General features: G+C 56.6%; 8 protein-coding genes across 8 annotated transcripts; 4 read left to right on the top strand and 4 right to left on the bottom strand.

Moving 5' to 3' along the window:
* Positions 1 to 148: 148 nt before the first annotated feature.
* EV422DRAFT_570445 (uncharacterized protein) lies at positions 149 to 1,513 on the top strand (the record flags this gene model as incomplete). Its single annotated transcript, XM_053072876.1, has 4 exons — positions 149 to 592; positions 658 to 730; positions 828 to 1,141; positions 1,226 to 1,513. 4 exons carry the CDS (start codon positions 149 to 151, stop codon positions 1,511 to 1,513), a joined length of 1,119 nt encoding a protein of 372 aa, XP_052922646.1.
* A 1,518-nt stretch (positions 1,514 to 3,031) lies between these two features.
* Positions 3,032 to 3,962, bottom strand: EV422DRAFT_211699 (uncharacterized protein). Its single transcript, XM_053065384.1, has one exon. The coding sequence runs from the start codon at positions 3,776 to 3,778 to the stop codon at positions 3,101 to 3,103; it is 678 nt and encodes a 225-aa protein (XP_052922645.1). The 5' UTR covers positions 3,779 to 3,962; the 3' UTR covers positions 3,032 to 3,100.
* Positions 3,963 to 4,980: 1,018 nt separating this feature from the next.
* On the top strand, positions 4,981 to 5,747 carry EV422DRAFT_508753 (uncharacterized protein; the record flags this gene model as incomplete). Its single annotated transcript, XM_053068782.1, has 2 exons — positions 4,981 to 5,122; positions 5,158 to 5,747. The coding sequence occupies 2 exons, from the start codon at positions 4,981 to 4,983 to the stop codon at positions 5,745 to 5,747; spliced, it is 732 nt and encodes a 243-aa protein (XP_052922644.1).
* A 32-nt stretch (positions 5,748 to 5,779) lies between these two features.
* Positions 5,780 to 7,280, bottom strand: EV422DRAFT_211601 (uncharacterized protein). The gene has a single exon (XM_053065383.1). It carries the CDS (start codon positions 7,039 to 7,041, stop codon positions 5,890 to 5,892), a length of 1,152 nt encoding a protein of 383 aa, XP_052922643.1. The 5' UTR covers positions 7,042 to 7,280; the 3' UTR covers positions 5,780 to 5,889.
* Positions 7,281 to 8,173: 893 nt separating this feature from the next.
* On the bottom strand, positions 8,174 to 8,634 carry EV422DRAFT_570441 (uncharacterized protein; the record flags this gene model as incomplete). The annotated part of the gene is made up of 2 exons (XM_053072875.1): positions 8,174 to 8,319; positions 8,397 to 8,634. The coding sequence occupies 2 exons, from the start codon at positions 8,632 to 8,634 to the stop codon at positions 8,174 to 8,176; spliced, it is 384 nt and encodes a 127-aa protein (XP_052922642.1).
* Positions 8,635 to 9,330: 696 nt separating this feature from the next.
* On the top strand, positions 9,331 to 10,899 carry EV422DRAFT_603824 (uncharacterized protein; the record flags this gene model as incomplete). The annotated part of the gene is made up of 4 exons (XM_053073750.1): positions 9,331 to 9,594; positions 9,638 to 9,678; positions 9,779 to 10,170; positions 10,245 to 10,899. 4 exons carry the CDS (start codon positions 9,331 to 9,333, stop codon positions 10,658 to 10,660), a joined length of 1,113 nt encoding a protein of 370 aa, XP_052922641.1. The 3' UTR covers positions 10,661 to 10,899.
* A 1,100-nt stretch (positions 10,900 to 11,999) lies between these two features.
* On the bottom strand, positions 12,000 to 12,920 carry EV422DRAFT_211464 (uncharacterized protein). Its single transcript, XM_053065381.1, has 3 exons — positions 12,725 to 12,920; positions 12,181 to 12,611; positions 12,000 to 12,088 (listed from the first exon to the last, which is right to left on the bottom strand). The coding sequence occupies exons 1-2, from the start codon at positions 12,814 to 12,816 to the stop codon at positions 12,182 to 12,184; spliced, it is 522 nt and encodes a 173-aa protein (XP_052922640.1). The 5' UTR covers positions 12,817 to 12,920; the 3' UTR covers positions 12,000 to 12,088; position 12,181.
* Positions 12,921 to 13,279: 359 nt separating this feature from the next.
* Positions 13,280 to 14,257, top strand: EV422DRAFT_570438 (uncharacterized protein; the record flags this gene model as incomplete). Its single annotated transcript, XM_053072874.1, has 1 exon — positions 13,280 to 14,257. One exon carries the CDS (start codon positions 13,280 to 13,282, stop codon positions 14,255 to 14,257), a length of 978 nt encoding a protein of 325 aa, XP_052922639.1.
* Between the last annotated feature and the right edge of the window lie 194 nt (positions 14,258 to 14,451).

The raw sequence follows: 14,451 nt of genomic DNA, 5'->3' as shown, positions 1-14,451 counted from the left end.
GGTGTCCGCCCGACATTATTCCGGAAAGTTTCCGTCGATAGTCAGCCACCATTTTAATGGGTGTCGTTACACTCAAGCCTGTGCGGCGCATATTCCGATCATCAGCAAATTCCCGGATGCCTCACAGGAATGCGGTGAGCAACAGGACATGTTTGCCGGAGTAATCGTTCGAAAGACCCAAGAGCACGGAGGCATCATCAAGCACCGATCCAGGGGCGACGTTGACCACGCACTTCCGCCTGGCCCGCCTCCCCCGTACTCGGCGGAACGTGCAGCATCGTGGGGTTCATACTTCGCCGAAAGATTGCCCAAGAAAGAGACTGCAGTCGTCGCCACCACTGCTGCAGCTATCGGTTGCTCTCTTGCACTGGAAGGACCCTTGGGGTGGAAAGACATCCTCTCGGCCGGCACTGGCGTGGTTGGGGGTGTCGTTGACAAAGTCTTAACCCGCAAACCCAAAGTGAGCAAGTTCGACGAGAAGGCGGTTCTGGCATCCTACTACGCCTTCATGCACAATCAAGCGATCACTACGACGCATGCCAAACAGATGGCGTTCGAAGCCGAGGAGCGCGCCAAAGAACGGGAGCACGAGGTGATAATGGCGCAGTTGAAGATTAACTCGGACCGCGAGATGGCGGAGTTGAAGATTACCGCGAGATGGCGGAGTTGGAGCGCAAGACGGCGCTGTTGAGGTTGACTGGGAGGTTGCAGCCCATCGTTGCAGCTATCGGTATATTCGCCCGCTGCGACATACATCTCTTCTACCACCACCACCATTACCAGCCGATAAGAAGCGTGGGAACCTGACCGGGGCATCAGCTCAACAGGCCAGACGACAACGTGGCCCCTCCCGAGACTGAAAGCGAAGTCTCCGGCACGCGCAGACTCAGCATTGAGATCAAGAATCAGTGCTCTTTTGCCTGCACATGGCGCTGAACCGAGCATTACAAACTCCGATGTCCTAATCGGGGTCCCAACCGTGGCCTTCTGTGTCCGTGGCACATTCCGATCGCTTCTCTTCAAGGTCAGGAGACTACCGTCGCCGTCCCGAATTGCCTGTGGGGGTCGCGCAAGAAAGGAGCACATTGACCAGAAGGACGCGGGATCGACAAGGGCCGAGGCGAGAGCCAAGGGCGAATCGGTATATATCCAGTTGCTTTGTTGCTGTATTACGGAGGCCCCGGCCCCTAAGCTCACATTCCTTCTATGTTGCACATATGTATAGGCCGCGCGACTTGCCCAGATGGGTCGTTGGTTGTTTGGGATTCTAGCTCTCATCTGGCGACGGGGTGGGCGAGTGCAGGTGGCATTTGCATCCACAAAAGGTGCTTTTGGCCTTGCTGCTGGCCGGGGGTTCTGGTGGGTGGCCATCAACGTGCTCAAGGAGCAAGCCGACATCGCCACGTACAAGGCGGACTTCTTGGATCCACCAGGTCTCCCACAAGCACCACCAGCACCACCAGCACCACTCCAAACATCACCGCCACCGCCACCGCCCCTGCCAGACTGGTAGCTCGCTCCGCCGGCACTGCATCATTCTCTGTATAATGCTCTGCATCAACCTTTTCCGCGCTTCGACAGCCCCCAAGGACTTCTACGAACAGCTTGCCTCTTCAAAATGGAAAGACCGTCTACAGCTCCGACGAAAAGCCTATGTGCCCCTCCGACCTGACGCTTCGTCACTAAACTCAGCCCGCGACAAGTGCCTCATTCTGGACCCGGATGGAATATGGGACATGCTGCCCAGCGACCAGGTGGATCTCGTCGCAGGATGGATGACAACTCGCCACATGGTTGCCGACTCCGGCGTCATGGGCGTTATGAGCGGCGTCGCACCTCCCATGAACGCGCGTATGACAACGCAATCCTTTCAATCCACTTGGGGATCGAATCCACGACAAGTTTCGTTCAAGGATCCCCCGAGGTCGCGCCCCAACCCTAACCCTGTCGGGACAGTCGCAACAGTGTAGGCGGTGGACGCGACCCGCCATCGAGCGTCTACGTGGGTTGGGCGCAAACCGGTTCGAGCTGTACCGCCGCCTCCGCCAACTCCTGCGGCATTGCCGCAGGGAGACAAAGAAGCACCGGCGAAGAAGCTAGTTCCTACTGTAGCTCACCGTCAAACCGGACGACAGGCTTTCATCGACGACGTGCATTCGATTCGCAATACGCGGGGGGAGGAGACCGGTCCCTCATGGCTGCGCTGTGGGCGTTATTCCCAAAGGATCCAAAGGCGCCTTTACTACAGCCAATCTACGAAGCGGTAAAGCCCGCACCAAATGCGAAGCGACCCCCCGGGCTTTCATCTTCGCCGGAACCGAGTGTGCCGATAACCATTATCGCATCACCGACCTCACCGCTCCCCCCCCCTCTGTGACCTTTCGCCGCCGGTCTCGATCGGTGGCTACTCGGCTCGTAGGCTCGCCGACACGTACCAACGTCCCGCATGAGATCCTCTTGCGTTACACACAAGACAACGGGACGATCGCTCCTAACCCACGCAAGTCCCTCAAACTGTCCGTTCCTTTCCTTTGGGACAGTGGCTGCGACGTCTTCTCCGCGGCCGAAGACAGCGTCGACGATGACGCCCTTGTCCAGTCGGCGCAGTGGGTATCCCTGGACTATTCGCAGCAGGCGATCGGAGTACCGTGGGGCAAATGTATACGTTTGCAAACTTGCCACCGACCATGACGACGAATGCCTGCAAAAGATGGGCAGCTCGTACATATCAGACTCCCGTCGTTGCTTTTCGACTGTCTCATTGATACGTGTTCGCTTGCAACGCGACTGCTGTACCAGCACATACCACCATTTGCAAGGGCTACGGCTTTGTGTGTACTGTACACGTTTTGAGCCGGCCCGAGTTCCAAGGATGGATCTCGGCGGATCACGAGGTTTGCCGAGGCGCCTGGAACAAAGCATATGGACGCCATGTCGACTCGGTCCTAGAATCCGTACTTCCTGAGGCGAAGGTCGCCTATAAGGAAAGAAAGGTACGACACATGTTTCCTTCACGCCCTTATCCGCTTTGGAGACTGATACCAACGCATTCTTTAGAACCCACGTACTTCGGGGCAGCCCTGGAGGACATACTGAAGACCTACGGAACGGAAAACGACCTCGTAGAAACCCGCGACAAGATCCCCGGCTTCTTCCGGGACTTGATCGAGGGAATCAAGACCCCGGTTCGAGTGAAGGACGAAACCGACGGTAACACGCCCGTGACATATCGCCTTACTCCCGGTACTTCGTATTGACGCCTTTCAAACCCGCGAGAAGATCCCCGCCTTCTTTCGGGACTCACTCGGCGCAGAAAACGAGGCAAGCCGCGCAGAAAAGGAGGCACCCCGTGCAGGAAACAAGGCACTCGGCGCAGAAAACGAGGCACCCCGCGCAGAAAAGGAGGCACCCCGCGCAGGAAACAAGGCACTCGGCGCAGAAAACGAGGCACCCCGCGCAGAAAAGGAGGCACCCCGCGCAGGAAACAAGTCACTCGGCGCAGAAAACGAGGCACCCCGCGCAGAAAACGAGGCACCCCGCGCAGGAAAGGAGGCACCCCGCGCAGGAAACAAGTCACTCGGCGCAGAAAACGAGGCACCCCGCGCAGAAAAGGAGGCACCCCGCGCAGAAAAGGAGGCACCCCGCGCAGGAAACAAGGTACTCGGCGCAGAAAACGAGGCAAGCCGCGCAAGAGAGGAAGCGCTCTATGCCAGCTGCAACAGATGGTTGCCAAGTGGCAGTTGTCGTCCGTCAGGCTGCAGGGGGAGCCGGACGCCATCCGCCTTGCTGACCCACTTGTCCCTCGCCTCCAAGTTCAAAGACACGGGAAGGGCCGGATGGCTCCAGTCTTCCTGCGAAGTGGCGGCTCGCAAAGGCAGAGAAGCAGACAGGCAGGAAACGCGTAGCCGTCAGGGAGGCTCTTCATTATGGCTCCAGTCTTTCTGCGAAGTGGCGGCTCGCAAATGAATCAGCCGCAGCAAGATGCCCAAGTCTGTCACATCCGACAATGAGGGGCCCCCCGGGGGCCCTAGCAAAACTACTGGAGGCAAATGCTGGGGCAAGAATAAACACGAAAGGACAGCGCACCGCTAGAGCCGCAAAGTCAATTTGGGTTAGAGGACATGTCAGTTGACAGAACAGAGGCACCTACGCCCATTCGAATCCGCGTTGCTGTGGATGTTGGAGTGGTCCCAAGCGCTGTATGTCCTCCACGCCAGGGTCCCACCGATAATCCACCACGACATCAAGGCCCAGAATATCATGATTCACCCTGAGACGAAGCAAATCCTGCTCGTATGACTTTGGTATTGCTCGAGTTTGCTCCGACGGAACGTTGGAAAAGGCAGAGAATGACGAGCAAGCGAGCGGAGCGCCCCGCTTCGTACGCTGATCCTCCTCTTTTGTCAGCTTGACGAGAAGAGGCATCTGGGTTGGAGGGGTGGGGAGACGTTACAATAGTCTTGTAAGCTCCTTGAGCGAAGAAGAGGCAAGGGAATTACCAGGCCAACAAGTGGGACTGGTTTAGCGGAGTGGTTGGATTAGATTTGGCGGGTTGGTGACTTTTGCGGTGGGGTGGGACTTGCTACGAGAGTGTGGATGTTGTAATGGTGTATGGACTGAGACGCTTTGTCGTTTGTGTGCTGTCCGTACGTACATATGATGAAGTCCGTAATACAGTCTAGCAGGGTTGACCTGAACGCGCCACGTACGCGTGCTAACCCCTTTCTGAGCGTGCTTACGTGAAGGGCTTACGTGAAGGGCTTACGTGAGTTCTGAAGGGAGGGCGCGATGACTCCTCTTCCGCTTGTGTGTGCGTCCTGTGCGTCGTGTGCTTGCAACGCCAAGGCAACCAACCCCCTAACGAACTCTCAACCCGCCGCAACTTCCCCTATAAAAAGGAACCCCCCCAACACCCAGTCATTCACGCACCCACCCACCTACTCACTCCCTCCTCGCTCCATCTACCCTACTCCACTCAAGATGACAGACCAAACAGACCGCGGAATCATCTCAGACCTCGCGGGGAAATTCACCGGTCAACCTCCCGTCCCAGGCAACAACAACAACAACAACACCACCGGCGAGAAGCACGACGATAATAAGGGTTTGAAGATTGGGATCGGTGGGGTGTTGGGTGCTGTTGCCGTTGCTGGTGAGTGAAATATTTCGAGCGGGAGCGAGTGAGGTGGGGGACTGGGGCGGAGGAATGCTTGGGGACTGTGCCAACGATCGCGCCGGAGCGGAGCGTGGGAATGCTTGAGGGTTCCGGCGATAGCGAGGAGAATTGCGGATCACACACCATCCCAATGTCCTCGTCGCAAGCGGAATGTCCTCGTCGCAAGCGGAGCGAGCAGGGTATCGTTCCACCATCCGCTCCATCCCAATGCATCCGCGCCAGGAACAGTCATCGTGAACCCTCATTCTCACACTCCCACTCTCCACTTCCCCTCTCACTCCCCTCAGGCGTCGGCTACCTAGCCTACGAACAATGGCTCGCGCACCAGAAAAAGTCTCACAACGAAAGCACCGTTTCCGAATTCCAGAAACTCGCTTCCACCTCGGGTTCCTCGGGTGATAAGCATAAGGAGAAGGGCGAGAAGAACGAGAAGAACGAGAAGAACGAGAAGAAGGACAAGAAGGATAAAGATGGGAAGGAGAAGAAACATAAGGATGGCGAGAAGAAACATAAGAAGGAGAAGAAGGGGAGTGGGAGTGATAGTTCGTCGAGTAGTTCGGACAGTGACTAGAAATCGAGAGGATGGCCAGTGTATAGGTTCTGTGACGTGAGCGCTGTATTACACCTGGGTATACCAAAAAAAGAATTCGAAGAGAAGAAAGCTCACCCAACAGAAATGAAAGCCAACACCATCTCTCCTTCCTAATGAATCTCTAAACAACCCGCCCAATAAAGATGGGATAATACCGCACGGTAGCACCCTCCCGGAACTGAAACGCTACCGGTCGCTGCTTGCCTTCCGAATCTGACACGACTTCCCCGTATAACCGTATGAACCCCCTCCCAACGCCTTTGATGCATGTCGTGGATGTACTTGGTGGTGGCAGGGATGTATCGCCCAGGACGGTAACCATCTCCATCTCCTCCTGCGTCTCCCGAGTGAGAATATGCGAAGGGGAAGCACACCTCGAATCCCCCTCATGCGCGACCCCCGAGGCGTCCATCACCGACACCCACATCGACGTGGCCGAGACGGGTCGAATCACCCTATCATCATACTCCCTATCCTGCATCCCCAGCCGCCCGTCCTCCCTCGTCGCATCCAAAGCACTCTCAGCAGGAACAACAACAACAACATGCCCCGTCGATTTATTCATCCCCTGCCAATCCGGAATCTCCCACGCCACCAAATCCCCCGCCCGCACATCCCACATATCCTCCACCGCCCTCCACCTCCCTCCCTTTCCCTCCCCCCCAGAGTCCGCCAGCAACCCCCTCAGAAACCCCGCAAACTCCCTCGCCCGCGGCATCACCGGCCGCACCCTCGCATCCCCCCGTTCCTTGGGTATATCCTCGAACTGCGAGTCGAGACCGCCGCTGTGCAGGAGGTACGAGAGCAGACAGGAGCAGTCGGTGTGGAATGCGCCGAGGTGCGGGTTGATGCGCGACGTGTGCGTGTAGGTCGTTGTACGCAGCATGGAGAGGAGAGTCAGCCCGGCGGTTGTGAGGCGGTGTGAGGGTGATGTCGACTTGTTGGATGGTAATGCTGGTGAGGGGAGCACAGGGTACTCCGATAGATTACAATAATACCGATACCCCTCTCCCACCTCCGTCGTCGGTTCACCCCCCGTCGGCGCCCACACCGCGTACAAGTCACGCACAACAACCACCATCCGTGCGGCGAGGACCCATGCCGAGACGGTCAATGCGATGAGGGCGAGTGTGCGGGGGCTGCTGGAGCGGGGGTGGATGCGGGTGAGGCGTTTGGTGGTGCGGAGGGGGGTGGGGGGGTGGCGATGGTGAGGAGTGTGGGAGGGGGTGCGGAGGAGGGGGGATGTTTCGGTTTCGGAGGGGGGTTGGTGCATGGTGGGTCGAATTGGGCGAACGGGGAAGTGGAATGTGGCCCACAGGGGGATGGCTAAGGCAGACGGAACGCACGGGCGGACGGACGGACGACGAGGTGTGTGCCACTGAGGGATTGTCTGATTGTGGGTGTGGAGAATGCCTTTGCAAGTGCGAACTCGTCGAACTTTGGCGGTCTGGCCCACCACTCCGGAGACGACTCAACACAACGGCACACTCTCACAAAAATCCACATCAACAACCCCCTCCTTCGCCTCGTAATCCACAAAGACATCGTAGCAGTGTGGGGCGCCCACGTAAGGCGGAAACGGCAGGATACGCCGCAACCCCGTCTTTTTGCACAACCGTCCCATCCCCGTCCTCGTCCTCGTCCTTGTTTTTGCCCGTTGTGGGTATCATCGCCGAGTTTGGGCTTCTCTCCTTCGTCGAATACATAGAACGGCGGGTCAAGAGGATCATGCCGCACTTTGAAGTCCGTGCTAGAAACGAGGTCCGGTAGAACGCGGTTGGTTAGCGGAATAACGCTGGAAAAGATATTGGCAAGTATATCCGTCGTAACCAGCTCGCTGCGGGACGGGATGGATGTTGTTGATGTAGGACTGGATCTCACAGGCCAGACGGTCGTTCGCAGGTAATCGTCGGTTGGCAGCCACTGAACCACATTTTCGCCCGCTGTACGCGAGAAAACGGGTAGAGGTCTTCCGGGAATGGATAAGGCGAAGGGCGGTCGGCAGGTGTGCGGATCTCGTTGCCCTGCTGCAGGCAAAATCTTGGTCTTTCCACCTTCCAAACAGTACACGGAGGGATGTACGAGATCCAGCACTTGATGATCGGTGTCAGGATGCGAGTCCTTCTCGGCGTTCTCCAACTTGGCCGCAAATGCGGCGAGCGCACTTGGATGGAAACACTGGCATTGCGGGTGGGTCCTTGCAGGGGTCATGCTGGTAGATGCCCTGCACCCCGGCTGGGAGGTACGCATCGCCAAAGTACTCTACTAATGGTCTTGGCTTTCTGTATGGCCGGAGAGGCCCACATGGAGCGTTGGACAAGTGATTGTGGATGTGAATTTTCGAAAGTGATACGCAACAAGATGAAATCATGCAACCGTGAGATCGTCTGGGTCATGCACTCCCCTCACATCTTTCGGTGAACGACACAGCCAATCCTAATCTCCTCCACCTGAGCCGGTGCAGTAAAGGGATCATACTTGCCCCACGAAATCAGCGGGCTAACCAAACCTCCCGTCACCGCGCCAACCCCAATCTGAAACCACATCCCAGCTACGGCCGGGCACCACATCCTCACTGCCCCATATAAGAAACGCCACCACCGTCGCGAGCAGCCACAGCACAACCACAATCAATATCGCAAACAGCGTCGCGGGCGCCCATCGACCCATGCGCGCGGGTAAACTCAATCCGCGCGAGCAGATTCTGGGCGTCGCCTGTGAAGAACCCCGACGCAAGGCGCAAAGGTCGGAATCGCAACGACGGCGTGAATTGCCTGAGAACGGGGTTGATCCGCCGCTGCCGCATGTCGAGGGTGGAGGTGCTGACGATCAGCCAGCTCGCGCCGCTGATGGCTACGACCGTCATGAGTGCTGGACATGCCACTGATGCCGCACATCAGCCATGTCCCGCGGGAAGTTCACCCTCGATCCCTGAAACCAACCATTAACCCGCAAGACTGTTCCTCCACAAATAAATCCACCCTCCCCCACATATCGCTCCTTAATCAGCGCGCCTCACGCGATGACACCGTTATAGTTATAGCAGGCCCGATCAGCTGCAGGACGATGAAATAGATCCAGTGCCGAGTGGTGAAGCGGCCGCCGTCTTTTTGGGTGCTGTCGGGCTTTTTGCTCGACTTCTGACCATTGCGATGTGGCTTGTTGGCGGGAAAAGTTTATGGATGAAGCATTGGAGAAAAGTGCCACTCCTCGTTCCTTAAATTTTGGAGGAGTTATGGGGTTACGGATTCGGATTCTTCGAGTTGAGCTTCCGCGAGCTGTTTAAGCCATTTCGACAGGATTACAACAGCGCGTCCCAGCTCGTTCGTCATATTCCCGTCATACTCCCCCATCCAAATTCAAGTTGCCCTCTGAGACTGTGACGGCACGATGAAAACAGGGATTCGGAAGAAACGTTACTACGGCCCACCGGTGAGGTGACGTTAGATGGAGATTGGATATAAAAGCCAAGGCATCCGCTTTCCCGAACGCCTTGCCTTTACGTATTCTGAGCTGGAAGACCTTCGCAACAAACTACACTTCGTCATAACAGCACATCACAATGTCCATGGACCCTCCCCCCATTTCCGCCGCACTCGGCACCGTCCTGCATGGCATGTCCGCTGTCCACTCCGCGCTCCTCATCGTCCTCGCTCCCGTGTACTACGCCATCCACGACGTCCTGTATTTCGTTTTACACCTCGTTGGGCTGGCTCGCGCGTTTCCCATTCAGAAGCCTTCAGGAACATTCCATCCCGTGGTCTTGGTAACCGGCGCCAGCTCTGGCATCGGAAAGGAGATTGCGCTCAACCTCGCTGAGAACGTGGTACACCGTTCTTGCGGGCGTCCGGAGGGAGAAGAACGCGCAGGAAGTGAAGGCTGAAGCTCGATTTCGAGGTGTGAGCGTTAGGTGGGTGTGACACCCACCTGGACTTGGGGAGGTTGGATGTGCGAGATAATGAGGTGCTCACTGCATTCCATTCCTCTCACCGCTCCTCACTTGTTGGTAGACTCGAACCCATTCTCCTGGACGTGATCGACCCCACCGCCATCGCCAACGCGGTCCGAACGCTCGAATCGCACTCCGGCGACCACGGTCTCGCGGCCCTTGTCAACGTTGCCGGAGGGGTTATCTGCGGCCCGCTCGCTTCTCTCCCCCTGGCGATCTTCCAGCATGCATTGGACTCGGAGGTCAACGGCGCTTTTGCCCTCACGCGTGCGCTCTGGCCTCTGTTGCGGAAGGGACACGGAAGGGTGCTGAATGTCAGCAGCGCTGGGTCGGATGCTTTGGGCCCCGGGTTTGGGAGCTATCACGCGGCCAAGGCGGCCCTGACGGCGATGACGTTGGTCTGGAGGGCCAAAGGCGTTGTGGATGGAGTTGCGGTTTCGGCGGTGGAACCAGGTTAGCGATGAGATGCCCCTCAGCTTTGCTAGTTGGACGAAGCTGATTGGGTTGCCCCATCCCCCGCCCTATAGGCGCCATCCGCACACCGGCCTACATCAAAGCCCTCGAGTCCCTCTCCCAAAACTCGCCCACCAACCCATCCGTAGCGTCGTCTCTTCAGGCGTCGCCGTTGACCACCGATCCCGACTCCCCATGCTCCGCCACCCTCCACTCCCGCACCCAACTCCTCGCGAAAAACATCGCCACCGGTTTCTACCATCTAGGCATCCCGCCGTCCCACGTAGCGCGCGACGTCCGGCATGCGTTGACGAGCAGGTTCCCCGCGAGGAGATATAGGACGGGCTTGGATAGTGCGGCGGTGTACATGTGGAGCAAGCTGATTCCCGGGTGGGTTGCGGATGTGGTCATGGCGGCGTGTGTTGGGTTTGGCGCTAGGGCCCCGGCGGGTGTTGTTAATGGTATCAGCGAAAAAGTCAAGGGGCAGTGAGGCGGGGGGTTTGGAAGTTTGCATCATTGCGGAAAGCCCCCGCACAGTGAGAATTCACTTTTCGATCCGTAAACTCACGGGCGGTGGGTAGGTTGGAAAATGCTACTTCTGTACATACACTCTGGAGCCGACCGCCACATGGTATATTATCTCAGATGAGCTTGTTGTGTACTGACTCGGAGGGATGGGGGCTCCAAGTGCTACAGTAAATACCGAATGCAATACATCGTAGAAGCACCTTTTTCGAGGTCCTCACGCACGCCGTCATTCCAATTATGCAGCCGTCAGAGCACTGAATCCCCATTCGGTATTCGCATCAAGAATCCCGCTGCACATCCTCCACTGGCTCTCAAGCTTTCATGGGAACGAGCACCATCCGTTGCGTGACCTGCCCTGGTGTTCCAGGAGTCGACAGAGATGCGGGTGGCGACGTTCATTCATCCGCTTTCCACATCTCTAATCGCGGTGCAAGAGCATGCTGATGAAAGAGAACCGCATTAACCATTCTTCCATTCCGGCCACCCGGTGCACGCCATCCAGCTAGCAATGCGTCATCAGCATCACCCCGGGTTTTCGCACCACCTCCCGCTTCACTCGTGAGCGGAACAAGCCATGATGCCGTTCCAACCCCGCGAGAGAAGAGGTGCCAAAGTTTATCCCGCAACATCGTTGGCATGACGACCCCCGACGGCCCCTACCGCTGCAAGGTACCAGCCGTACAGTACGCTAAGCGCCTGCTGCTATCTTGACGATGGGGAGGCGGTGGTATGGACACCTTGGGGTGTAATTCAATCGCTCCGTTACGTCAGGATAGCAGAAAACTCATCTCACCAAGCTTTCCCCTACTGAGAGCTCCAAACCCAAACATACTTCTACGTAGTGTCTTCCACGGGTGTCTTCCGTTCTGTCGTCGTGAGCGTCGTGAGCGTCAATGCCCCAGACTTTTTCGCCAGGTCGTGGGGAAGCGTGAGCGGCTCCACCTTTGGAAACGATGAAGAACACCTAGATCCAACCGTTCAACCATCGTAAACGCCTTTGGACTCGCTATTGAAGGAGAGTGCGGGTGGACTGAACAGCATCGCCACCTCGCTTTTGCAGGCCACTTCCCCAGGGAAGGTGAACTCGGCATTCCCACAATCAGAGATACCGTTGCTCAACGGAGATGAGGAGAAACGGGGAGACACGACACGGCTCGAGTCTTTGTATTCATCGGGAAAAAGAAACACTATGTGATAGAATAGGATCAACATATATGGTAGTACATTTCATCGACCATGTCCGGACGAAAATCGGCCTGAACTTCGAACAAGTGATACGTAGGAAAGTCGCCAGCGGGATTGGGATGTGCGAAATGAAGGAGATGACGAGAAGGATGAACGCTACGAAAGAACGCTTTGTCATCCGTAAAACATGTGTAGTCGTCGGAGGCTGCAATGTTGGGAATGCAAGAGGGTATGAGGACATGGCGACAACATCGAGATACCGGTTCGGAACGAACCAGCTGGATTCTGAGAAATTACCTCAGAGTACAATACAGTTCGCCGGGCTCCTATATACCGGGCCTGACGGCAATAGTTCACTTATCAAATCGTCACTTTGCCGGAGGTCATCCTCAACGTAGCCAACCAACTTCGTGCGTCGCGTATCCTCTGCGAGCTTATGCGTCGTCGCTAAGGGAGCCCCAACCATCGTGCAGAACATAGTGCCTCTCAGGACGTCGGACGTCGTCAGGACAGGACGGTACTGGCCGTCACAAATGATGGACAAGTACGCATTGGCGAAATGCTGACAATTCCAAAAGACCAAATGGTAGGATCCGAAATAGCTAATGAGCAATTGGCCTATATCTTTAAGATCCTGGACATTGTACTGTGTTTTGCCGACCGAGTCCGACACCATATACTCCACGCCCTCAGCCGTCTCCGCACGAAAATACAGGCCGATCGGCCGCCTGGTAACGCGATCGACCCGAAAGCAGAGATGGTAAATCCAACTGTCAGCCAAAATAGCCCAGTGCGAAAACGGCGCCATCCAACTTTGGGGGCTAAAGTTGACGCTTTGCACCTGAACGGCAGCAACAGGAACGTCCAACCCCGTTGTACGACGAGCCTTGAACCGTTGAGCGACCCCGCTGCAATAAGTCTGTACCTCGTCATCGGATAATTGGAAACGCAATTGCATCGGGTCCGATAGGTTGGAGGGTATGCCGTTGTCCATTATGTGGCGCAAGTATAAGCGTCAAAGGAAACCACGTATGCAGAGCGTGAGGAACGAATATGCACAGTGTATCGCAGAGTCCAAGGAAGAGTTCAAGTGACTGGGGGCGAGGACGTTGGGAGGTTCGGTTGCGGCGACTACGAAGATATGCTCCTGTTGCGGGGCAGTTTCGTCACGTTTCTACACATACTGTATGGTTGGAGGAGCGTTACGACAACCTCTTGCTTGCGCTTGGTCACGTGATCGCGCGACTGGCCAAGAGGCGACAGATAGTACAGTACTTACTGTGCGTGGACACTGACAGACGCAGGACTCCGGGCAGGACTCAGGACAGGACTTCCGAGATCGACTGAGCACCAACCCATCTCGAATCCCATCTTGCCTTGCCTTCCCCTCACAGCCATGTCGACACTGACTCAAAACTCCACCATCGTCCGCGTTGGCGCAGGGGTCGGACTCGCAGCACTCGCCGGCCTAGCAGCCTACGGTCTCCTCACGCACACCCGCCACGGTCGCAGACTTACCCGCGAGTGCTTGATGCGACTCCTCAACTCTATGCCCGAACCCTTCCCCAAATCCCTTCCCTTCGCACAACGCGTTCAACCGCACGGCCCTCTCGAACAACTAGACGATGGCCTTTGGGTGGTGAGGGGCAGCCTGCCGAATATCCCTATACCGCGCTACATGACCATCTACAGACCACCCAACTCAACGTCGCTTCTCGTATTCTCCATGCTGTGCGTGGACGCAAAGACACTCGCTGAAGTGAGGAAGCTGGGCACTGTGACGCATATGGTCATCCCGTGCTCCTGGCACACGCTGGACGCTGCCGTGTACAGAAACGAGTTTCCGAATGCAAAGCTGATCGCCCCACGCGCAGCGCTACACCAATTGAGCAAGAAGGTGGACGTCGAGGTCCTTGCAGCTGAGGATGTCTTTCCTCTCTGGAACGAAAACCCTGAAGCTGCGTCGACCACACAAGGCGCCGGAACGATGGAATGTTCAGTGCAACTGATCTACGGCAAGGGATGTTCAGCGGAATTCGACGAGTGCGAATTGCTACTCGCATTGCCCCCCCGCACATCCACAGCCGCCTCCGTATCCGAAACCACGAACCTCATCCAACGGAAGCCCGCAACGACAGATTCCCGTCACGCGTTGATCATCAACGACATGTTCCACGAGGACCTAAAGTTCACCCGCATCAGCTGGTTCTTGGTAATCGATCACCTCGCCCGCTTCCGCAAGTGGTTGCATGAATTCATGGCAAAAGTGGTCGTGGGCGAGAATGTCGACGTGGTGATAGTTAGTCACGGACAGCCTGTCGTCGGGAAGGAACAGATACGGCGTAAGATGAAGGCAAGCCTTTCAGCTATTTGAGATGACAGAGACCCGGACCCAAATCCGCAATGGGTGGGAGTTCAGACCGAATGCTAGGCGCGCATGCGTAGTGGTAGGAATGTAACGTACTACTTAGCCGGTTGTCGGAACTTTCCTGCCCTCGACACGCGCTCTATGTGCTAAATCTCTCTGATATCAGGAAGATGCTGAACAACTTTTAGCACCTTCTTGGT

Source organism: Fimicolochytrium jonesii (genome assembly GCF_025526975.1).
Source record: "Fimicolochytrium jonesii strain JEL569 chromosome Unknown EV422scaffold_26, whole genome shotgun sequence".
Classification (NCBI taxonomy): Eukaryota; Fungi; Chytridiomycota; class Chytridiomycetes; order Spizellomycetales; family Powellomycetaceae; genus Fimicolochytrium; species Fimicolochytrium jonesii.
The sequence above is the reverse complement of the archived record's forward strand: the minus strand, read 5'-3'. Positions and strand labels throughout refer to the sequence as shown.